At 38.2% G+C, this 26,425-nt stretch overlaps 2 protein-coding genes across 3 annotated transcripts in view; one reads left to right on the top strand and one right to left on the bottom strand.

Moving 5' to 3' along the window:
* LOC133611632 (connector enhancer of kinase suppressor of ras 3-like) overlaps window positions 1–18,974 on the bottom strand; it is a 79,802-nt gene extending 60,828 nt beyond the window's left edge. The window contains exon 1 of the mRNA XM_061968596.2: window positions 18,702–18,974. Within this exon, the coding sequence (XP_061824580.1) occupies window positions 18,702–18,753 (52 nt within the window). The 5' untranslated portion in view covers window positions 18,754–18,974. The remainder of the gene's footprint in view (window positions 1–18,701) is intronic.
* Window positions 18,975–23,396: 4,422 nt separating this feature from the next.
* Window positions 23,397–26,425, top strand: part of mocs3 (molybdenum cofactor synthesis 3) — a 58,242-nt gene continuing 55,213 nt past the window's right edge. For both annotated transcript variants that reach the window (XM_061968593.2, XM_061968592.2), the window contains exon 1: window positions 23,397–23,585. The gene's annotated coding sequence lies outside the window, so the exon portion shown is untranslated. The remainder of the gene's footprint in view (window positions 23,586–26,425) is intronic.

Here is a 26,425-nt window from a genome sequence, read left to right as displayed (position 1 = left end):
AAGGGGGTGGGTGGGTGGGTGTAGGGATCGGTGTAACTCGGCCTGTCGCCATCACGTCTCCACCTCGTCGCTGCCACCACAGCCTGGGGGGCAGTAGACTACAGACTGCGGTGAAGTAGGCTGGCTTCGTCGCCTGAAGAAGCCTACAACTTTTGGTTGTGTTTTCCGCTCCGTTTGCTGAATGGTGATATACAATATATATCTCGATATTTTTTCCGTAAAGTAAAAACAAAACAGCCCTAGTTACCTGAGATACTAAGTATGTCATTATTATGACTTAGTAATTTACTAAGTCAAAATAGTGACAAAATAATGACTTTAATAAGTCAAAACAATGACTTACAAAGTCAAATTAATGACTTACTCTAAGTAAGCATTTGCGATAAGCGTTTGAAAAAAAAAGAGTTAAAAGTGGGGCCACATGCTGACATACAGTATGCTCAACTCATCATGCTTAATTTATACAGCATTTGGGAAACCTGTAGTTGATGTTTATTACCGTATGTAAATGTTATATTTTTATCAACATGTGATAGCAGGGACCCTGTCATTCAAAACTAGGCTGGTACATTACTAATGATTAATGTAATTATAGCTGAAAAAAAGTACAATAGCATTGGAGAGACTATTCATCCCTGAACACCATGGAGTTCATGTAGGCTTTATAATGAAGTTACATTATTATATCAACTATCAGAGACAGCTTCAGGAAACTCTTCATTTAACATAATGTCCTTTTTTGCTGCTTCAACAGAGCTCAATCAACACAGAAAAAGGTAAAGTGAAATAACTTAGTTGTTAACTGGAGACAGACAGGTCTTTGCTGTCCGTAACACACACACACACACACGCACACCGCACAGTGAGCTAACGTTACGCTAAAAGCTAATTAGCCTTCACCTCAAGGACTGCGAGCGAGCTGAGCTGCCGCTTATGTTTCTAGAACGTCAACGGGCTCATAGTGATGTTACTAGTAGTTGACTTGGAAGTGTTTATTATAATTTGGGGAGAGTTATTATGCTCACCTGCTAAACACCTTTCTGCTTACTCCACCGTCTCTCCTCTCTGCCTGTGCCATGAGCACTGATTCCATGTGCTCTGAATAGGCACTGCTGATTGGCTGTTACATGCGCTCTGAATATGCACTGCTGATTGGCTGTTACATGCGCTCTGAATACGCACTGCTGATGGCTGTTACATGCGCTCTGAATACGCACTGCTGATGGCTGTTACATGCGCTCTGAATACGCACTGCTGATGGCTGTTACATGCGCTCTGAATACGCACTGCTGATTGGCTGTTACATGTGCTCTGAATATGCACTGCTAATTGGCTGTTACCGCTCTGCGTGTAACCAATCAGATGGTTCTGTGGGTGGGACAATGCTGGGTGCTGCAGAGACGTACTGACAGAGGCAGAACTAAGCGGAGCAGCTTGTTAAGACTTTAGTTTAGGCCAGGGGTCGGCAACCCGCGGCTCTAGAGCCGCATCTTTAGCGCCGCCCTAGTGGCTCTCTGGAGCTTTTTAAAAAATGTATGAAAGAAAAAGATGAGGGGGAAAAAAATCAATTTTTTGTTTTAATATGGTTTCTGTAGGAGGACAAACATGACACAAGCCTCCCTAATTGTTACAAAGCACACTGTTTATATTAAACATGCGTCACTGATTCGAGTATTTGTCGAGCGCCGTTTTGTCATACTAATTTTGGCGGTCCTTGAACTCACCGTAGTTTGTTTACATGTATAACCTTCTCCGACTTTCTAGGACGTGTTTTATGCCACTTCGTTTTCTGTCTCATTTTGTCCACCAAACTTTTAACGTTGTGCATGAAAGGTGAGTTTTGTTGATGTTATTGACTTGTGTGGAATGCTAATCAGACATATTTGGTCACTGCATGACTGCAAGCTAATCGATGCTAACATGCTATTTAGGCTAGCTATATGTACATATTGCATCATTATGCCTCATTTGTAGCTATATTTGAGGTCATTTAGTTTCCTTTAAATCCTCTTAATTCAATTTATATCTCATGACACACTATCTGTATGTAATATGGCTTTTAATTTTTTGCGGCTCCAGACAGATTTGTTTTTGTATTTTTGGTCCAATATGGCTCTTTCAACATTTTGGGTTGCCGACCCCTGGTTTAGGCGGTGGCTCTTTGTTGTTAAGGTGGCCGCCTTAACAACAAAGCGCTGCGGGAAACCCTGGTATATATATATATATATATATATATATACACATACATATATATATACATATATATACTGTGTGTATATATATATATATATATATATATATATATATATACACACACACACATTATATATATATATATATATATATATATATATACACACACACACATTATATATATATATATATATATATATATATATACACACACACACACACACACACATTATATATATATATATATATATATATATATATATATATATATATATATATATATATATATATATATATATATATATATATATATATATAGAATGTATTCTATGTATATATTTATAAAATGTATTCTATGTATATATTATATATATAATATATTTATATATTACAATCATGGTCAAAAGTTTACATACACGTGTAAAGAACATAATGTCATGGCTGTCTTGAATTTCCAATCATTTCTACAACTGAAATGTTTTTGTCATAGAGTGATTGGAACACATACTTGTGTCACAAAAAAACATTCATAAAGTTTGGTTATTTTATGATTCATTATGGGTCTACTGAAAATGTGACCAAAACTGCTGGGTCAAAAGTATACATGTTAATATTTGGTTACATGACCCTTGGCAAGTTTCACTGCAATAAGGCGCTTTTGGTAGCCATCCACAAGCTTCTGGCAAGCTTCTGGTTGAATTTTTGACAACTCCTCTTGACAAAATTGGTGCAGTTCAGCTAAATTTGTTGGTTTTCTGACATGGACTTGTTTCTTCAGCATTGTCCACACAATTAAGTCAGGACTTTGGGAAGGCCATTGTAAAACCTTAATCCTAGCCTGATTTAGCCATTCCTTTACCACTTTTGACGTGTGTTTGAGGTCATTGTCCTGTTGGAACACCCAACTGCGCCCAAGACCCAATCTTCGGGCTGATGATTTTAGGTTGTCCTGAATAATTTGGAGGTAATCCTCCTTTTTAATTGTCCCATTTACTCTTTGTAAAGCACCAGTTCCATTGGCAGCAAAACAGGCCTAGAGCCTAATACTACCACCACCATGCTTGACCGTGGGAATGGTGTTCCTGGGATTAAAGGCTTCACCTTTTCTACTTTAGACATATTGCTGGGTATTGTGGCCAAACAGCTATTTTTTTGTTTCATCTGACATCACATGGACAAAGATGAGACCTTCTGGAGGAAAGTTCTGTGGTGCCTCAGTGCCCTGAAATATGAGCCCCCCTTTAAGGCAACACTTGCTTTGACCTTAAAAAGTAAAAATTTGAGGCCTGTATATATATATATACTGTATATATATATACACTGTATATATATATATATATATATATGTATATATATATATATATATATATATATATATATATATATATATGAATACATCGTTTAGCGAGCCTCTCTATATGTAGTATGGATCAGTCGATGTCCGGTTGGAAAGTCATGACTCTGTTGACTGGAAATCTGTTTACGCAATAATGGCCGTTCTGATCTTGTGAGACTTCTGTGATAAAGTGTAACGAGAGTAACATTCTCGTTTGCGACTGTTGACATCAACAGAGCAACATGGCAGACAGCACCTAAAGAGTTAACAAAGAATGCTCCCCCAAATAGGAATGTATACCGAGTACCGATATTTTAGGTACCCGTTCCTATATGGGTCGGTCCAAGCTGACTGTTAAAATTCTGGACTAATGATACTCCTATCTGTACATGTTTATCCATCTGACCGTCTTAATTATGACACGTGCGCTGAAACATTCATTCAGGTGCCGCTGCAAAGCAAAAAAGAAAAAAAAAAGCCAGCGGAACAGCCAATCCGAGTCAAACTTTACCGCCCCACTTCTCGGTACGCGGAAGTACCGTATTTTCCGCATCATAAGGCGCCCTGGGTTAAAAGCCGCGCCTTCAATGAACGGCATATTTCAAAACTTTGTCCACCAATAAGCCGCCCCGTGTTGTAAGCCGCATCTAACTGCGCTAAAGGAATGTCAAAAAAACAGTCAGATAGGTCAGTCAAACTTTAATAATATATTAAAAACCAGCGTTCTAACAACTCTGTTCACTCCCAAAATGTACGCAAATGTGCAATCACAAACATACGTATATCAACATGGACAGAGCTGCGTGAAAAAAGCCACCCGGCCTCTTCGCGTAAACTTAAACTTACCTTAACCACTCGCTCATCTTTTCTTCATCCATCCCTTCGAGTTAGCTTTTATGATGACGCCGGCTGGAAAGGTCTCTTTTGGCAAGGTCTTCCTTTTGAATATCACCACGGGTGGAAGTTAGCATGGCAAGCTAGAACCACAGTGAAGGATGACTTCTCATTCCCTGTGGTGCGAATATTCACCGTACGTGCTCCCGTTCCACAGTGCGGTTCACAGGAATATCAGTTGCTGTGAAATACGGTAGTAATCCGTGTGCGGATGGAGAGATTGCGTCTTTTCATGAACCGGGTCCTTGTCGCTTAGTAGGAGCCATTTTGTGGTCTTTACAGATGTAAACAGGAAATGAAACGAACGGTGATATCCGCGCGTTTTTTCTTCTTCTTCCGGGGGCGGGTGGTTGCTTACAGTAGAAGAAGAAGCGCTTCCTGTTCTATGGGGGCGGGTGCTTACCTTGGCGGTTGCTTGCGTAGAAGAAGAAGCGCTTCCTGTTCTACCGGGAAAAAAGATGGCGGCTGTTTACCTAAGTTGCGAGATCGAAACTTTATGAAAATTAATCTTAATATTTATCCATATATAAAGCGCACCGGGTTAAAAGCCGCACTGTCAGCTTTTGAGTAAATTTGTGGTTTTTAGGTGCGGCTAATGGTGCGGAAAATACGGTAAACAAAATCATAGGTGTGTGTAAAAACAGACTCTAAATGCAGAAAGCCCTTCTGGGGCCATTTATGTGCTTGCCTACGGGACACACGGCCAACTCAGGGTACCAAATTAACTCCAAAATACAGAGCTGAATATTTTCAAATTGACTTCTACGTGTCAAGTGATATGTTTTTTGCTAAAATAATGACTACCTGTCGCCATAAAGCGGTGTGAAAAACACCTGCTACTACTACAGCCAGTTGTGGACGTGACCATCGCTTAAACATCTTCATTGGTAAGTTGATGATAACTTGACAGTTCCTAATACTATAGTTGGACTACTGTGGTTTTATAACACCTCTCTACTTGACGCACAGCTTGCTTTTCTCTGTATTTATGTGTTGCTACTTCAGTGAACCACAGTAATTACCTGGTAGCTTTTCCAAAAGTGTTTTCTTGGCATCTTCTTTTCTTAAAGTTTATTTATTGCAAAGCACTGAAGTTATTAGTTCTACTATTGGTTCATAATTAATACAGGAACTACCGGTATATGCTTTGTCTGAGTCTATTGAAAAAATAAACACATGCCATTGTTCTGACCTGTTACATGATAGATCCACATTTTTTTTGTTCACCATGCAAAGATTCCATCTGCTTTATGGAATATTCAGCGTAAAATTACTTTCAAGGTAATGACATAATTATCATTGGTATGTTCTCGTAATTATGGGGAAACTTGAGCAGATCACTGATTTTAGTCAAATTTCAATAGTGAAAAGTCTTTCCAATCTCTGCTTTCACTCAAGTTTAAACTGTTAAGCGAAATTAACCCATCACTGCCCACACCTTAAAGGGGAACTGCACTTTTGGAAATGTTTTCTATCGTTCACAATCATTATAAAAGACATGACGATGGATGTTATTTATTTTAATGCATTCTAAATATTAAATAAATGTGATCAAAAGTTCGCTTACAATGGAGCCTACGGGAACCACGCAATTCTGCCGATAAAGCCCTTAAAAAAACATCCAAACACCTCCATTAAAGTTTTATGTACATGATGTGAATATATATGTAATGTAGTAACGGGCACATTTATAATAAGATTTAATATTTACGTATTTTGATCATTTTAAGCATACGTGGCGCATTAATTTCAAAAACGCATCACAATGTTTACTTTTTAATTCTTCATCACTGATTATTACTCACTGCAGACGAGGGATGTCACGGTATGAACATTTCTTATCACGGTTATTGAGACCAAAATCATCACTGCCATCATTATTATCGCGGTGTTTTCAAATGTGCTAAAAATTTTCAAAAATTAGTTAAACTGAAATCTTTTAACTAAGTTTTATTTAAAAAACAAATAACACATTGAAAATTATACCATTTGTAGAAGAAACATTATTGTACATAACTGTTACATGTACCTCGAGTAGAAATTAAATGTTCATATGAAAGCAACATAAACATTATTAACAGCATAATATGGCAGAAACTAAATAACAAAAATAAATGTGAAAAAATGTGCAAGATGGCACATGATGGCCATAAAATGTAACCACACTTTTTGTCCTAGTATACAACACTCGTGTTCATATAAGAGAGATCTAATCTTTCACATATCAGAGAACACCTCTCAACTATTTGAAAGTTTGGCAATGAAATATGACAGCGCTGCAGTGCGGTCTTTTGCCATTTTTGACAAAGGACCAAGTGTCTTTTCGTGTGGTCCTCGGCAGTTTTGGGTCCTAAATGGCTGTCAAAGTGTACTAACTTGTCCGAATACCTACTCAGACGTCTTCAGTCCAGGTGAAATGCATAATTTATGATGCAGAATAAATTTACATGGAGAAGGGAAGTGAGGAATCAGCAGACCACTTGATGATGTAAACATAGGGACACACGGAAGTGATCACGGCGCCGCTATAAATAGTTTGTCTGCTTTAGTGCTTATAATAACAATATCACTAATACTTGGTTAATATTCAAATCATGAAATGTAAATGGAGTATTGTTACCGGTTTTTAAAAGGGTTATTTATTGTATTTTATGGGCGAAATTGAGGAGATCCCATCGGCTCTGCTGTAAGCAGACTTATTTACAAGTTGGAATGCATTTTTTTTTTAAATCCATCCGTCGTCATGTCTCTCATAATGATTGTGAGCGAGAGGCAAAATTCTAAAAAGAAAGTGCAGTTCCCCTTTAACACTATTTCTGCAGAATAAGCGTCTAGGGGTTGCCATCAGGGGACAGACATAGATAGCATTTGTGGACTCTGACACAGTCCTGTTATTTTTCCAAGTACAAAGTAGTCAAAGAATAAAGCACAGTTGGCCCGTTTGTCACCTCTATGACAAGCTAATTACCTCCTTGGCACTTTGATGCTAGTTGAGAAGCAGGAAACAGACACAAATAGTTTATGCATAGTTATTAATCAATATTTTAACAGGTCATGATAGAAATGGTTGACCTTTTTAGTCACCAAGCGTAGTGTCGACCATCGGATTAAAGTCAAGGCAACATGATCAGATGGGCGGCCCATTTCATCCAATTCCTCCCACATAACATAAACCTGAAAACTGTCTGTACTTGAGTATAAACATTTTTGAAGGACTTCCAGGTTAAACTCGTTAACACACTGGTTATAAGTGTGCCAACATACAGTAGTTGTGCAGGTTTGCATGTTTGGAATGCCTTTTCAAAAGTTACCAGGCGTACTCACGGTCACAAGGAATACAACAAGGGAAAAATAAACTCTTAAGTGTTGCATACATGAGAAACTATTCTGCTGTATTTGCCTTTAACAATCCCTGTGTGGTTGCCAATGCCAACCCATCACAGCTGAAGTTATGACCGTGTTTACTATATTTGGAAAATGGAATGCATGAAACTGTAAAGCTGAGCATGGCACAGACTTTTCAAGTACTTCAAATTATTATGCCTTCACAGCACATATTTCTTTGACAAACAACATTTTGCCATACTATATGATGTCTCTAGTAATGTTCATTACATACTAGCGGTGTAACAATATGAACATTTCATATCATGGTTATTGTGACCAAAATTATGACGGTTATTGTGCTCAAAAATTACACTTACACACATTGAAATCCTTTAACCAAATTTTATTTGAAAACAAATAGACACCATACTTTCCTTGGCAGAGGTAACATTAAACATTGTTTTAGTTTCTTAAAAGCCATATTATTATTATTATTTGAGTGTTTTTGATTTTCTTTAGTTTTAATGTGTAAACATTTTATAGTGTTTCTTAATGATAAAGAAAAAAACATTTTTGAAACGGTCGGACTCGGGAAAGACGTTAATGTATCTTGTATTCATGTTAACATTCAAGCTAGCTCGAAATTAGCATGCTTGTTGATTCCTAAAGAAATAAGCACTAATGTATCACGATGAGTTTTTCAAAGTACAATAATCAATCACAGTTTTATGATCATTAACATAAAATGGTAATACTAATTGTTGGGAATTTTACCGAGTTAAATGATAAATGGGTTGTACTTGTATAGCGCTTTTCTACCTTCAAGGTACTCAAAGCGCTTTGACACTACTTCCACATTTACCCATTCACACACACATTCACACACTGATGGAGGGAGCTGCCATGCAAGGCGCTAACCAGCACCCATCAGGAGCAAGGGTGAAGTGTCTTGCTCAGGACACAACGGACATGACGAGGTTGGTACTAGGTGGGGATTGAACCAGTGACCCTCGGGTTGCGCACGGCCACTCTTACACTGCGCCACGCCGAGTTCTATCATTATAACGGTAATCATTACATCCCTAATAACATTTGAGCTAACGATTGCCATTCTAGCTGTTTCTCCAAGAAATGAGAAGTACTGTATCGCCGTAAGTTTTTAAAAGTGCGATAATCATTTACGGATTTACGATATTTAAAATTTGAAACGGTAACCAACTAACAAACTATCACTAACCGTCAGGAATTTGTGCGTGGTTTTATCATTTCAATGGTATAACCCCTATTACATACCGTACATAGTTAACATGTGACATACAGCACACCGATCACACGACACCACAGGTCAAGCTGAAAGATCAGAGTTTGTGGTTGAGGACATGCGCTTTAGGGCATCACGAGTCCCCAAAACAAAAGACAACAGTGTTTAAATTGAAAGAACCACAGGCAATAAACATCCACCAGCCACTGCTTGATCTCTTTCAACAATACAAGTGATTAACAACTGCATCAATAGACAAAGAACTGCCACTGTCCTTCTGAAGAAAACAGTCCGAGGCAAATGAGATTGAACAAATACAGTATTTCTGAGAGTTACATTTTACTTATTTTACACAGACCAACAACTCTGGGGCTCTTTTAACTGGAAACTGTTATGGCAGTTTATTTACGTGTTGTGAAGCCTGTAAACACCAACAATTACAAAAATGTTTCATAGTGTCAGTTTGTGAAAACAACAGTATACCATTTTCATAAAAAATTCATCTCTGAAAACAGAAGACATGTGTCACCAATATTCAGTTTAGGCATGTCCTTCACATTGTATTATCACGCCGCTAATATGCCCGTCACAGCTGACTTAAGTCTCGATTTATAATGTGATATGCAGGAATTAACAGTGACAATTTAAAATGGTTTTGTCCAGTAATTGGGCCATGTGTGTAGAGTTGCTTTATTAAGTGCCATCAGTATTTATTTTTACATTATTATTAAATAATTTTCAGTTGTCTGTTCACGTTCATATAAAGGGTATATATCCAACAACACTGCTGTTTATACTTGGGGAAAAAACAAAAAAGCTGCTTCTCCCTACTCCTTTTTGGACATTTTGAATTGTGCTAGCGTAAACATATGATGTACTTTAATTTAACACTGTTAAGCATGTCTGAAATAAACTAGACTATAATTAAAACCCAACTTTACTGTTGTGTTTTTGTAAATAAACACTGAGGCAGTAAACAAATTTAACAGATCTACACAAAGTCTGGCTCTCAATTAGGGATGTAACGATGTGAACATTTCATAACAAGTTATTGTGATCAAAATGATCACATTATGTTGAATGTGGTCAAAAAGTATTTACAAACACTAAAATATTTTGACAAAAGTTTTATTTAAAAAAAAAAAAAAAAGGACTCTAGGGATGTCACGATCTTAACATTTGATATCATGTTATTGTGACCAAATTTATCACATTACCATTATCACAGTATTAATGAATGTACTCAAAAAGTACTGTACTTACACACAATGAAATATTTTCACCAAGTTCTATTTAATTATTTGATATATTTAATAATTAAATAAGTAAATGCATAAAATAAATAAATAAGCAAAACATACACACACACAATATATACTTTCCTTGGCAAAACATTAAATATTGTTCTATTATTATTTTAGTTTTTAAATATTAGCTTCCTTTTTTAATTTGTGAAGGTTTTTGAGTGTTTAATACTAAAGGCAAAACGGGTGCTTATTATTGGGAAAAACGTTAATGTGTCTTGTATTCATGTTAGCATTTAAGCTCATTAGCCATTAATGCGCTAATTGCTTCTCCAGGAAATGAGCATTATCACCTCGTCCTGGGCCAATGACAAATTTTGCTTGACGATATATTATAAACAATTATTGCAGATAAACAACATTTCTGTCAACATTATTTTGAGACCAATTAACCACTGAAGAAATAAAAATTCATAATGCAAGTATACCCTTTCATTGGAATAAACTTGTATTTCTTGTGTATTTTAACATTGTAATTGGAATGTAAAAGTTAAATATCCAGGTTGAATAAAACATACTGAAAATAAAATATTCTCTGTTGGCAAAATGTTGCACTTGATTAAAAATCACAACAAAAAGCAATACAATAGGTTCTGTCTGAGGTGGTGGTGGACCCTCAAATAACCAAAACAGTAAATAATATGGCTAATTAAAGTTATTGTGACCAAAATTATCATGGTTATCATTGCAACCGCGGTATTGTTGAATGTGCTCAAAAAGTACCCACACTAAAATATTTTTTATATTTTAACAAACTTTTTTAAAGGCCTACTGAAACCCACTACTACCGACCACACAGTCTGATAGTTTATATATCAATGATGAAATCTTAACATTGCGACACATGCCAATACGGCCGGGTTAGCTTACTAAAGTGCAATTTTAAATTTTGCGCGAAATATCCTGCTGAAAACGTCTCGGTATGATGACGTCAGCGCGTGACGTCACGGATTGTGGAGGACAATTTGGGACAGCATGGTGGCCAGATTTAAGTCGTCTGTTTTCATCGCAAAATTCCACAGTATTCTGGACATCTGTGTTGGTGAAGCTTTTGCAATTTGTTCAATGAACAATGGAGACAGCAAAGAAGAAAGCTGTAGGTGGGAAGCGGTGTATTGCGGCCGACTGCAGCAACACAAACACAGCCGGTGTTTCATTGTTTACATTCCCGGAAGATGACAGTCAAGCTTTACCATTGGCCTGTGGAGAACTGGGACAACAGAGACTCTTACCAGGAGGACTTTGAGTTGGATGCGCAGACGCGGTACCGTGAGTACGCATGCAGCTGCGGCTCCCAAACATTTGATCTCTTGCTCGTACGTGCGTACCGCTATGTGCATGTCACGTACGTAACTTTGGGGACTTTGGGGAAATATATGTGCTGTATGAACTTTGGGGAGGTGAACGGTACTTTGGGCTGTGGGATTGAGTGTGTTGTGCAGGTGTTTGAGTTGTATTGGCGGGTTATATGGACGGGAGGGGGGAGGTGTTTGTTATGCGGTATTAATTTGTGGCATATTAAATATAAGCCTGGTTGTGTTGTGGCTAATATAGAGTATATATATGTCTTGTGTTTATTTACTGTTTTAGTCATTCCCAGCTGAATATCAAGTCCAACCCGCCTCTCACAGCATCTTCCCTATCTGAATCGCTTCCACTGCCCTCTAGTCCAAACTCTCACTTTCCTCATCCACGAATCTTTCATCCTCGCTCAAATTAATGGGGAAATCGTCGCTTTCTTGGTCCGAATCACTCTCGCTGCTGGTGGCCATGATTGTAAACAATGTGCAGATGTGAGGAGCTCCACAACCTGTGACGTCACGCTACTCGTCTGCTCTTTCCGGTACAGGCAAGGCTTTCTTATCAGCGACCAGAAGTTGCGAACTTTATCGTCGATGTTCTCTACTAAATCCTTTCAGCAAAAATATGGCAATATCGCGAAATGATCAAGTATGACACATAGAATGGACCTGCTATCCCCGTTTGAATAAGAAAATCGCATTTCAGTAGGCCTTTAATAACTAAAATAAATAGACACACAATATACTTTCTTGGCATACGATACATTAATAATTTTCTGGCTTCAAAAGAGCCATATTCTTTTTATTTGTGTGTTTAAATATGTTTATCTTCTTCCATTTTAATTTGAAAATGTTTTAGATTTTTTAAATAAATACAAATTAGGTGATTGTTTTGTTTCACTTCCAGTTTATGTGACATCATGCGAGTTCACTTCCTGTTAAAGACCCTTGTTTAAACTCGAAACTGTCAAGTATATATCGAATGCTTTGAGCAAAGGCAGCACAGCCTCAATGTTCAATGCGAATACTGTATCTAAGTTGTTTAGATAGTAATGCGTTTATACGAGTTTAGATTGGGGTATGACGTTTTTTTTAATGAGGAAAGATGTTAATGTCTCTTGTTTTTGTGTTAACATTTAAGCGAGCTTGCAAGCTAACGCCAGTCAGTTCAAAATTGTATTAACATGTGTTTATCAATCACGTGTTTTTGATCATTTTAATTTAATACGTTAATACTAACCGTCGAGACTTTTACAGCGGCTATTACTACAGTTTATGTGCATGTAGTACAAGCGTACTTTAGAAAGATGGCTCTGCCTGTATCAGTCTGTAACGAGGCATGCACACAGCGGTTATCGAGGCGGGCAAACTTATAGAGTTCATTTTCATTTACCATTCGGTTAATTGACTTATCGATCATCGGCCCAAGTCTAATATCACCGTGGGTTTCTCAAAGTGAGGTATCAAAAATAACCCAAAGTTGCATTTTGAGCCATAAATTTTCAGTGGCCAAAGATTTGGTGCATCACTAATCTTTACCACTAGATTTTGAGACCATGATAATTCTGGTCAAACAAGGTGTGACATCTATTATTAGATTTAGACATTTAACTATTTTATTCATCATAGCCCAGTACATACATAGAGCGATCACTAAAGCAGTTGCCCTGCACACCACCAAGATGTGTGAAGGAAAAAGGCTGTGTTTACTTTATCTACTTACTGAAACAAACTCTAGTCCTCTCAATGTTTTTACTTCATTATTTATTTGCATACAATGTATAATACTACATTTTTTATTTACAGAAGTATGTTATTCAAGACAGGAGTTTGAAGTTTGCACTTTATGTTGGAGATTGTTTACTTGCATACAATGTGCAATGCTACATTATTGGTAACACAGGTATTCTATTTAAGCAGAAGTATTGATTCCCAAGGGAAGTTCTTAATTTAATTATTTGAAAATGTTTCCATAAACAGTACAATATATATCTGGTCTAAAAAGAACAACATTATACAAATTAGAATGTTGCGAAGAGTAAGATGCAGTGTAAGGAGCGTCATTTCAAACTGCTAGTTTTTGATTAAATATAAGAAAAACATATTTTGAATTATCGCTGTCATTTGTATTCAATGATTTCTTTAAAAAGTGGGGGGGGGGGGGGATCGTAAAAAAATCGGAAATCTAATTTTTTGTGAGAAAAAAGGGGATTTTTATTTTAAGGCCATATCACTCAGGCCTACTTTATATAAAACGTATCTCAACTGCATTATGCCAGATATTTGAATTTTTTTTAGTAATGCATTAATTACTTTCCCTAGTAATTAATTATATTTATTTAAAGAGTAATTCCAATAGTAATGCAATTACTTCTTTTTTTCTTTTTCTTTTTTTAAAATTAAAGTAACGACAGTTAATTACTTTTTTAAAGCAATTTTCAGAACACAGCCTGTCACACAGCATCATGAAACAGTTGGCAGGTTGGTGTTCCTGGCTAACATCTTTGTGTGTATGATGTTTACCAATAAAACACCAATGTTAAAGATCAATTATTTTTGTGTTGCTGCTTACGTTTAAACATAAATTTAAACCAGGGACTTTTTCACGTTTTGATATTTTGTGTTTTTGATAGCTGAAGAATTGAGCATAGCTAAATGGTTTTTTTTAAAGAAGATTTTTGACTTTTCTTTTATTATTGTCAAGGCTTTTTCTTTTTTCTCATCTTAAAACACCCCTTACGTTGGGATCCTATTATGTAAAACCTACTTTTCTTACTTGTTGGTACCCGTTTTTGTGTATTTGGGATTCCCATCAGTCCCGAAAATTTAAAATCAAGGCATGGTGTAGATATTCAGATACGTCAACGGATATTTACATTTTTGGGTTACTTTAGGGGCCAAACTATATCGAGATATGAGTTTTGATCCATATCGCCAAGCCTTACACTCGTGTTAGCGAGAGCGCGAGCACAGTTTAGGGATGTTCTGTTTAATTGAGCATTAGAGTAGGCCTTATGATGGCATTGTTTTTATATGTATGAGTGCACATGTGTACCTTGCCTGAGTGTTAATAATGAAATTGGCATATTTGAGACATTTCATATTGCTCCTAAAAAATTTTTGTGCAACTCATTTTTTTTCATTTAGTAGCACCGGTGCTACTAGTGAAAAAGCTGTTATAAAATATATTTTAATACTATAATTAATAATAACAGATTTGTTTTAAGTGTATGTATACTTTTTTTTTTTTTTTGCCTTTTTTAAAGCAAATATATGCATTATAGCAAATAATGTGATGATGTCATATAAGCCACGCCCCTAACCACGCTCCCACAGCTACAGTTATCTTGGCAATCTCGGAGAAACCCTGTAGTCATTAAATAGTTTTTTTTAAAATCACATCATTTGACATGTAGAAGTCATTCGGGAATGGTTTGGCTCTTTGGAATAAAAAATGTGTTTCAGAATTTTTTCGCACACTTGTGTTTGAGTTGGGGTGGCGGCGTTGAGATCTGACTGTGAAGGAGTCCGTTTCTTTTTGGTGATAAGTTTTTAGGCTGTCAAAAATTTGGTGCATAGTTATTTCATTTTCTATGATAAATATTAATTTGTGCAATGGCAGTGCAATAGTGAAGTTAGTACACAGTGCAATTGTGACAAAAATTGGCATAATAACTTATTTCTGTGTTTTGGTTTTTAGCCTTGGTTTTCTCATTTTCGGTTTTAGCCAATAAGTTTCATTTGGTGCACCTCTAGTAAAGACCAATGAAGATAATCGATTAGTCTGATTTTTCGGACTCACACTGGACTTGGGTGTGATTCTCCCTCCCTGGCCTGTGCTCATCCCTACACTAAGTTCCATACTGTCGTGTTAGTGCATATTCCCTGGCTTTGTGGATTATTTTGAGTCCTAAATCAGATTAATGTCTGATTATTTCTGAATGTGCAAGGTTGCGGTTGTCATTAAGGAACTGCATCTTTTAAATGACATGTCTTAGTTGAGTACACAAATGTAGCGTGTGTGAGCCAGCGTGTTATGAGAATAACTTTTGAATTGTTTTGAGTCTTTCTATTTTATATTTCATATATTTTCAGTTGTCATGAAGAACATTCAAGGAGCGATCGGATTATAGTAATTCTATGAGCAGGCCTTCTGCATGCAATCGTGCTGTGCCCTGGTTCACCACTTTTAGCCATGCCAGAGGGGAAATGTAACAGGATTGCCAAAAATGCCGGACTTTAGGTGTGAAGTGGGCCTAGGCACAGTACGACCGGGCTAGTGTCATGAGTAAACCCTAATCCTCTAACCATGTGTGTCCTAGTTTGGCTCTTGTTAATGAAACTCACCCCTTCACAATCCCTTTTAACTCCCAACTATAGATGAGCAAGAAAAAGACTTGCTTCAACCAGCAGTTTATTTGATAATGGTTTAGCTAAATCTTTTATAAAATACATTTAGATTAAGGTGCTATAAACTTTTAAGAAAAGTACTAGTGATGTAACAATAAATGGTAATCATGTTAACCGCTGTACAACTCCTGATGGTTAGTATTACTGTTTTAAATGTAATTTATCGCAAAAAACGATAAAAACTGGGAAGCACGGTGGAACAGGGGTTAGTGCATGTGCCTCACAATACGAAGGTCCTGAGTAGTCCTGAGTTCAATCCCGGGCTCGGGATCTTTCTGTGTGGAGTTTGCATGTTCTCCCCGTGACTGCGTGGATTCCCTCCGGGTACTCCGGCTTCCTCCCACCTCCAAAGACATGCACCTGGGGATAGGTTGATTGGCAACACTAAACTGACCCTAATGTGTGAATGTGAGTGTGAATGTTGTCTGTCTATCTGTGTTGGCCCTGCGATGAGGTGGCGACTTGTCCAGGGTGCAAACCGCCTTCCGGCCGAATGCAGCTGAGATAGGCTCCAGCACCCCCCGCAACCCCAAAAGGGACAAGTGGTAGAAAATGGATGGATGGATGGAAAACCGAGATTAATAACAGATAAACTCACGAAGTGACTGCCGTTAGCTTGCTATCCTAAACGCCTACCTGAAAACAAGAGACATTAAAGTCTTTCCACATTAAGAAACAAAACACCCCAATCTAAACTTGTATAAACACATTGCTATCTGAACAACTAAAATATTCAATTATGTACATTGACCCTACACGCTGTGCTCTTTTAGACAGAGTGATTGTTCTATACTCAAAGGGATCCGAAACTAAGGTGTTTTTACGATGCGTTCAAAGACCGCTAAACAGAGTAGGACGCCACAACGCCCACCATAAATTATAAATAGAGATGTCCGATAATATCGGCCTGCCGATATTATCGGCCGATAAATGCTTTAAAATGTATTATCGGAAATTATCGGTATCGGGTTTTTTTATTATCTGTATCGTTTTTTTTTTTATTAAATCAACATAAAAAACACAAGATCCACTTACAATTAGTGCACCAACCCAAAAATCCTCCCACCCCCATTTACACTCATTCACACCCATTCACACAAAAGGGTTGTTTCTTTCTGTTATAAATATTCTGGTTCCTACATTATATATCAATATATATCAATACAGTCTGCAAGGGATACAGTCCGTAAGCACACATGATTGTGCGTGCTGCTGGTCCACTAATAGTACTAACCTTTAACAGTTCATTTTATTCATTTTCATTAATTACTAGTTTCTATGTAACTGTTTTTATATTGTTTTACTTTCTTTTTTATTCAAGAAAATGTTTTGAATTTATCTATCTTATTTTATTTTTATTTTATTTAAAAGGACTTTATCTTCACCATACCTGGTTGTCCAAATTAGGCATAATAATGTGTTAATTCCACGACTGTATATATCGTTATCGGTTGATATCGGTATCGGTAATTAAAGAGTTGGACAATATCGGAATATCGGCAAAAAGCCATTATCGGACATCCCTAATTATAAATAATAATAATAGATTTTTTTCCACACTTTTCATTTAAACAAAGACTAAATCACTATGAGTAAAGCATAAGAAACACAAAAAAAGCAAAATAGTCAGTTTTCTAACAATCTGTGTAAGTTATCAGAAAAAAATACTTGGTGAAAAGATGTGTGTATAAGTACTTTTTGAGCACATTCAACAATACAGCAACAATAATGTTAAACATTATCATTTTGGTCACAATAACCGTGATATGACATTTTCATATTGTTACATCCCTAAAAAGTACTATTATTCTGTACAAATCCAACCAGTCATGTTGTACTGTCCCTAAGTTTCAGAATGGGAGCAGCGAATATTTCCACCCATACCTCACATACCATTTGACATCCTTCATCACACATAGCTATGCTGTGACTAGGCCCAATAATGTGGTCCTTTACCACAGGTGGCAACTATGCTACATCGGCCTCTGAACCAAGTACGGTAAGTGAAAGGGCTTTAAAAAAAACATTGCCTGGCCTGAACTTACAAGTGCTTCAGGGCAATCCATTGGAGCAGATTTACAACAACCAAAGCTGTGATTTCTATGGTAAATAAGCAATGTCTGCACATTGGTATTTCTGAGTGCATATGAGGCTTGTAAAATGACAGACTGCCCAGTGGAGTTGCCCACAAGTTCAGATAGTCAGCACATTTGTTTTTAGACTCTAAAGCAGCACCAAACACAGCAACAAAGTGACTTGTATATAAAATAAAACTTTATGCACTGTTTCTGATATGTTGTATTGACATTATTACATCTCTAAAGTAATTGTTGGTTGCTTTAAAAAAATGTTGGTGCATATATTTATTGTTTTGTATTTTGTAATGTTTGTTTTGACAATTGGGCCCCTGTTTGCAATCTTTAGGGTTAGTCCTACTTTACAAAAGGCATTCAGAACAGAAATCTAACAAGACTGACTCCAATTTGCTCATTTGATTGACAAGTGAGTGAAATGCTATGCAGTGACATTGTTGAGCGCTTTTGTCACAGTTTCTACGAAACTAGCAGTGGTATTGTGACAAAGAAGCCTTCCAAGTGACACAAGTGTTATTATTGGTAACATTTCTGATAAAAATACGACAATAGTAAATAGAGGAGGAAGAATTAGGGGTTTACCTTTCATCCAGTCTACAACTTGCTTCGGCGTCCACTTTGTTATCGGCTCCATGGCTTCTTCTTCAGGCGTAGACGAGAGCAAAACAACGTTTTGGTTACGCAATGTGAGGAAGAGTTAGGTCTACCCAAGTTGTCACATTGTTTGTAATAACTTTCTGGCGGACTTTGGCTGTTTGTGAGTGTTCACCGAACAATTTTAATGACGCGATAAGTGGCTGCTCTGAAATCCCCCACACCTCTTCTTCGTCCGCCGGTGTGGGAACTGTGATGCCTTCAATGACCACTCGGAAAAGGAATGACAGAGCAGCGAGAGCGTATAAACACAATAGAAAGGTATAGTTGTATAGCCTTTACTTGAATAAACTTGGTTTTGTTGTGATAAAATAAATACGCAGTTCTAATTAAATATGATGACATTTTTTATTTGTTCATGTTCTTTAATCAGTCGCTACATTGTAAGCATTTACGAGGAACATTAAATGCATTATTGTGACGTCATGACGTTTTCATTCAACCCGCCTTATTTAAAACTATTGATTGATTGATACTTTTATAAGTAGATTGCACAGTACAGTACATATTCCGTACAATTGACCACTAAATGGTAACACCCGAATGAGTTTTTAAACTTGTTTAGTCGGGGTCCACGTTAATCAATTCATGGTAAACTAAATCCATACTCGACTCATTTTCTCTTCGAACATAATTTTAAAATACACAAGATAATTTACAAGAACATTTAATTAATCGAGAAAATCTCCAAAACTAATGTACGATTGGTGTTTTATGATTATGGACACATCATAATGTTTCCTTTTCATGTTAATTTTTTGCTGGGGGTCACCAAAGAAGTGATTCATTGCTGCTCTCTGCTGGTGATTAGCCACATTGCTGGTGATGGTATATAGAATTTAGTGACATTGTTTACATGTGGGGCAGCAGGGTGAAACAGGGGTTAGTGCGTCTGCCTCACAATACGAAGGTCCTGAGTAGTCTTTGGGTCAATCCCAGGCTCGGGATCTTTCTGTGTGGAGTTTGCATGTTCTCCCTGTGACTGCGTAGGTTCCCTCCGGGTACTCCGGCTTCCTCCCACCTCCAAAGACATGCACCTGGGGATAGACTGATTGATAACACTAAATTGTCCCTAGTGTGTGAATGTGAGTGTGAATGTTGTCTGTCTATCTGTGTTGGCCCTGTGATGAGGTGGCGACTTGTCCAGGGTGCACCCCGCCTTCCGCCCGAATGCAGCTGAGATAGGCTCCAGCACCCCCCGCGACCCCAAAAAGGGACAAGCGGTAGAAAATGAATGGATGGATGGATGGATATTTTCATAGTAGATCATAAAATTTTTTAACTAAATAGATCATGAGAGCCATTTAGAAAATAAATAACAACATTTAGTCATACCAAAGACTGTAAAAAATGGGACCCATCAGTGACATGCGGTGAGGTTCATGACTGGTGAGGCACTGACTTCATCACAGTCATATTTACAAACATATGAACCCTAAAGAGTATCTTATTCACAATTTGATTGGCAGCAGTTAACGGGTTATGTTTAAAAGCTCATACCAGCATTCTTCCCTGCTTGGCACTCAGCATCAAGGGTTGGAATTACAATTATTCCCGGGCGTGGCGCCGCTGCTGCCCACTGCTCCCCTCACATCCCAGGGGGTGATCAAGGGGATGGGTCAAATGCAGAGGACAAATTTCACCACATCTAGTGTGTGTGACAATCATTGGTACTTTAACTCATTGGCGTTGTTAGGCCTATTTTAGGGGGTTTCAAGCCCCCCTAAAATATTCTTAAGCCCCCCTAAATAATTTGGTGTTTTTTTGTTTTTTTTAACAAATAAATGCCGACATATTCATTATAAAGTGCCCCAAATATGAGTTTAAATAAATAATCACATAACCTGTTATATGAGTGTGAATGTTGTCTGTCTATCTGTGTTGGCCCTGCGATGAGTTGGCGACTTGTCCAGGGTGTACCCCGCCTTCCGCCCGATTGTAGCTGAGATAGGCTCCAGCGCCCCCCGCGACCCCAAAGGGAATAAGCGGTAGAAAATGGATGGATGGATAACCTGTTATTATTCACTCAGTTTCCCCTCACTTCGTAGCGTAAGGTAAAAAAGAGCCCCTTTCGTGCGTCGGTATCCAATCCATTCCACTTGTTCATATAGAAAATGCCCACATCACTCAAATTCCAGCCCGCATTTTCTCTGCGACCTTGCTTGCGTCCTGCAGGTGTACGAAGCACATTATCTTCCTTTACAATGAGTGAAGCTGCACAAAACCTTGTGTGTGCAATTGTAAATCATTTATTTTTTAAGTTTTGTGTTTCTTGTAGAATCTATATAAAGTAATATACATTAGCCTATTGTTAAAATAATGAAAAAAACATCATTAAATATATTTGTTTTATTGTATTGTTACATTAATAGCTGTTTTATTATTATAGGGTGGCTTGTTAAACATTTAATAGGATTTTCAGAGGGAGGAAAAACCAAGACATTTAATATAAAATGTAAAATGAATAAATACATAAAAAGAAAAAGAAAATATATGGTTAAAAGCCATCGTCCCGTGGAGCATTTCATTTCGTCCCGTGCATTTAAAAAAAAAATAATAATAACAATGAATAATTTCTAAGTCTTTGTTAGCCGTTTGTGAAGTTTTGTGCTCGTGCGTAACATTCGCTCACATCCTGTGCATCTCCTGGGGGCAAAGCCCCCCCTGTCCTTAAAAGCTAGTGACGCCCCTGCTTTTACTTAACTTTAACTTTACACATACAAACTGTAGCACACAAAAAAGCACATTTAATAAAAAAAACGTTATTATGGTCTTACCTTTACTTATAAGTGCGGGAACAGTGGTGTTCGTGTTGGAGGAGTTGTGAATGAATGAAATATGAAATCCGTGCTGCAGTCTGCAGGTGCACCTAATGTTGTGTCCTTGCAGTCGTTCACGGCTCCTCCGCCGCGAGCAATGTTGTTTTTGCACTTTTTGGCTTCTTGTTAATTGACTTTTTTTGGGTGGATTCGGTCTTGCACGTGGAGGGTTTGGGTGTGGGCTTTGGTTGGTGTGGCGCTCTCGTCGGGGGGTGCAGTCTGCGGCGAAGGTGCCTTAACCAGCACCAGGAGGCGGGGTTACGCGAGCCTCAGCCAGTGCGTCTTCGCAGCAGTTTTATGATCGCTCAGCACAAGAAATACTTTACACACATACAGTTGTTGACAAAATACACTGTACATTATATACCTCAGCTAACTAAACTATGGAAATGTATAACATAATTCATATAGCAATACGGTCTCACTGCACAGCAGACCAGCAGTTAGCCTAGTCATTGCGCAATCCATGTTGAGGCACTGAGTGACGTGCCTCGACTGGCTGCTGTTCACCGCACCGTCTCTTCTCAGTATTTGAACGGCAAATGTGAAAATTCAGCGATTTTGAATAAAAATAATCTAAAACTGGTGAAGTTAAATGGAAAATAACTTTATAGTATAATCACTGGATACATATAACAATTTAAATTTTTTTTTTTCTTTTTACATTTTTTTTCTTTCCATGATGGCCTCTAGTGACCACACGTCACTGATTACCTCACTGCTTGGCACTCAGCATCGAGGGTTGGAATTGGGAGTTAAATCACCAAAAATGTTTCCCGGGCGCGGCCACAGCTGCTGCTCACTGCTCCCCTCACCCCCCATGGGGTGATCAAGGGTGATGGGTCAAATGCAGAGAATAATTTCGCCACACCTAGTGTGTGTGTGACAATCATTGGTACTTTATCTTTAACTTTTAACCTTTACACTCTTCGAATCCAATAGAGCAATGTTGGCTGAGGCTGAGCCAATCAGTGGCCACGACACTGAACAGCACACTATGATTGGTTTGGTTTCCTCCAGTGCCCAATACTACTAAACTATTGATGTTTGTCGTTCATTTAGCTATTGTTATGCTTGAAAATGTTTAATTTAGGGAAACAATGTAGTAGAATATGCTACAAAAAAAACAACCAAAAATGTGCCATGTGGTGAAGCTGCACTATTAGACAGAGGTGGGTAGTAACGCGCTACATTTACTCCGTTACATCTACTTGAGTAACTTTTGGGATAAATTGTACTTCTAAGAGTAGTTTTAATGCAACATACTTTTACTTTTACTTAAGTATATTTATAGAGAAGGAACGCTACTTTTACTCCGCTACTTTTATCTACATTCAGCTCGCTACTCGCTACTCATTTTTATCGATCTGTTAATGGACGCTTTGTTTGTTTTGGTCTGTCAGACAGACCTTCATAGTGTCTGCCTTACTGGTGACGTTTCACTTCGTTCCACCAATCAGATGCAGTCACTGGTGACGTTGGACCAATCAAACAGAGCCAGGTGGTCACATGACCTGACTTAAACAAGTTGAAAAACTTATTGGGGTGTTACCATTTAGTGGTCAATTGTACGGAATATGTACTGTACTGTGCAATCTACTAATAAAAGTTCCAATCAATCAATCAAAAGTGTGAAGGAAAAAAGATACTTGTTTTATTTCAACCGTACCGTCAAAAGCCTCAAGACTGACCGCACATGAGGACGTTCCTGTCTTCACAATAAAAGTGCCGCGCCATCGCGCCTGCGCTTTCAAAACAAGAGTCTCCGAAAGCCAGCTTAAACAAGCTAGCAAGCTACGGAGTTTGACGCCAATATATTTCTTGTAAAGTGTATACAAACGAATATGGAAGCTGGACAAATAGGATGCCAAAAACCCACCACTTTCATGTGGTATTAGACAGAAAGGAGGAACTTTTCTTTTCCTCCATTTGAAAACGTGGACGTTATCATCACGACTGTCTGATTACAATCAACGCAAGTCATCAGAATCAGGTAATACACCAACTTATATTCTAGTCTTCATTAAAGAAAGGAATCTATATGTTAAACATGCATGTATATTCATTAAAACACCTTTAACATGTAAACAAAAACAGCAAAATAAATACTTATAAATTATATACTGTATATATCAATGTATATGTATGTATGTATATATATATATATGATATGAGTGTGTATGTTACTCATCAGTTACTCAGTACTTGAGTAGTTTTTTCACAACATACTTTTTACTTTTACTCAAGTAAATATTTGGGTGACTACTCCTTACTTTTACTTGAGTAATAAATCTCTAAAGTAACAGTACTCTTACTTGAGTACAATTTCTGGCTACTCTACCCACCTTTGCTATTAGAAGCATGATGTGGCAAGAGACAACTGTACACTCAAGAAAGAAAGAAAGAGACTCTCACTCATAGTCACACCTATAGATAATTTAGAGCCGGGGTGTCCGAACATTTTCCAACGAGAAAAATTGAAAGACTTGGGGGCCATTTTTATACATTTAGTACATTAAAGATACTAAAACACACTAGGTGTGGGGAAATGTGTCCTCTGCATTTGACCCATCCCCTTGTTCACCCCCTGGGAGGTGAGGAGAGCAGTGAGCAGCAGCGGTGGCCACACCCGAGAATCATTTTTGGTGATTTAACCCCCAATTCCAACCCTTGCTGCTGAGTGCCGAGCAGGGAGGTAATGAGTCCCATTTTTACAGTCTTTGGTATGACCCGGCCGGGGTTTTAACTCACGACCTACCGATCTCAGGACGGACACTCTAACCACAAGGCTACTTTTGAGGGCCCTTTTGATAAATGTGTATATGTTCATCATGACAAAACCCACAGAAATGATCAGAGACAATACACAGTAAGACGCACACGTCATCGGACATTTTGGTTGTCAGGTCCTATTTTTTTTGGGGGGGGGGGGGGGTAATTTCGCTGTCCATGCATCCATCCATTTTCTACCGCTTGTCCCTGGACTAGTCGCCACCTCATCACAGGGCCAACACAGATAGACAGACAACATTCACACACTAGGGTCAATTTAGTGTTGCCAATCAACCTATCCCCAGGTGCATGTCTTTGGAGGTGGGAGGAAGCCGGAGTACCCGAAGGGAACCCACGCAGTCACGGGGAGAACATGCAAACTCCACATTTATTTATTATGTAATGTTTTAATCCAGGTTTATTATTTTATTTATTTTATTTTGTCCATAGAATGTGTGACAAACGAGCTGCAGGTTTTTTGGACACCCCTGATTGTATTGTATAGTATTTCATTTATTCAATTGGGACAGTGCACATTAATCAAGACTTGAATAAACAGTGTAAATGCGCCGGACTTAGCATAAATGCTCATTTTCAGTCGTAGTCCCAAGGCAGGTTTCTAAAATAACACAGTGAGACACATGAGACTTTAAAACCACGATGACAGAAATAAGAACCAAATAAATAAGACATGATAAAACAGACAAGACAAGCAGTTGCAATACACAATTACAAGACAATAGACCAGGACAGACAATTCACTCACAGCTTCAAATACGTTGGCCAGAAGCCCACTGGAACGGGCTGGAGTCTGGAAACAGTGTTTAATGGTTTAATGGGTGCATGTCGGATTTATTTTCAATCAATCAATCAATCAATGTTTATTTATATAGCCCTAAATCACAAGTGTCTCAAAGGGCTGCACAAGCCACAACGACATCCTCGGTACAAAGCCCACATAAGGGCAAGGAAAAACTCACCCCAGTGGGACGTCGATGTGAATGACTATGAGAAACCTTGGAGAGGACCGCATATGTGGGTAACCCCTCCCCCCCTCTAGGGGAGACCGAAAGCAATGGATGTCGAGTGGGTCTGACATAATATTGTGAGAGTCCAGTCCATAGTGGATCCAACATAATAGTAAGAGTCCAGTCCATAGTGGGGCCAGCAGGACACCATCCCGAGCGGAGACGGGTCAGCAGAGCAGAGATGTTCCCAGCCGATGCACAGGCGAGCGGTCCACCCTGGGTCCCGACTCTGGACAGCCAGCACTTCATCCATGGCCACCGGACCTGTGCCCCCCCCCCTCCACAAGGAATAGGGGAGCAGAGGAGAAAAGAAAAGAAACGGCAGATCAACTGGTCTAACAGGGGGGCTATTTAAAGACTAGAGTATACAAATGAGTTTTAAGATGGGACTTAAATGCTTCTACTGAGGTAGCATCTCTAATTGTTACCGGGAGGGCATTCCATAGTACTGGAGCCCGAATAGAAAACGCTCTATAGCCCGCAGACTTTTTTGGGGCTCTGGGAATCACTAATAAGCCGGAGTTCTTTGAACGCAAATTTCTTCCCGGGACATATGGTACAATGCAATCGACAAGATAGGACGGAGCTAGACCGTGTAGTATTTTATACGTAAGTAGTAAAACCTTGAAGTCACATCTTAAGTGCACAGGAAGCCAGTGCAGGTGAGCCAGTATAGGCGTAATATGATCAAACTTTCTTGTTCTTGTCAAAAGTCTAGCAGCCGCATTTTGTACCAATTGTAGTCTTTTAATGCTAGACATAGGGAGACCCGAAAATAATACAGTAGTCGAGACGAGACGTAACGAACGCATGAATAATGATCTCAGCGTCGCTAGTGGATAAAATAGAACGAATTTTAGCGATATTACGGAGATGAAAGAAGGCCGTTTTAGTGTGACTCAAACGAGAGAGTTGGGTCGAAGATAATACCACAACAACAATCTAATATATTTTCACGATCATGATTTTAAATACTGTAGAAGATTTACATTGTTTTGTTCCACTGTCAAGATAGTTCCATAAACTAACACCT

This window comes from Nerophis lumbriciformis, linkage group LG08, assembly GCF_033978685.3.
Source record: "Nerophis lumbriciformis linkage group LG08, RoL_Nlum_v2.1, whole genome shotgun sequence".
NCBI lineage: Eukaryota > Metazoa > Chordata > Actinopteri > Syngnathiformes > Syngnathidae > Nerophis > Nerophis lumbriciformis.
The sequence above is the reverse complement of the archived record's forward strand: the minus strand, read 5'-3'. Positions and strand labels throughout refer to the sequence as shown.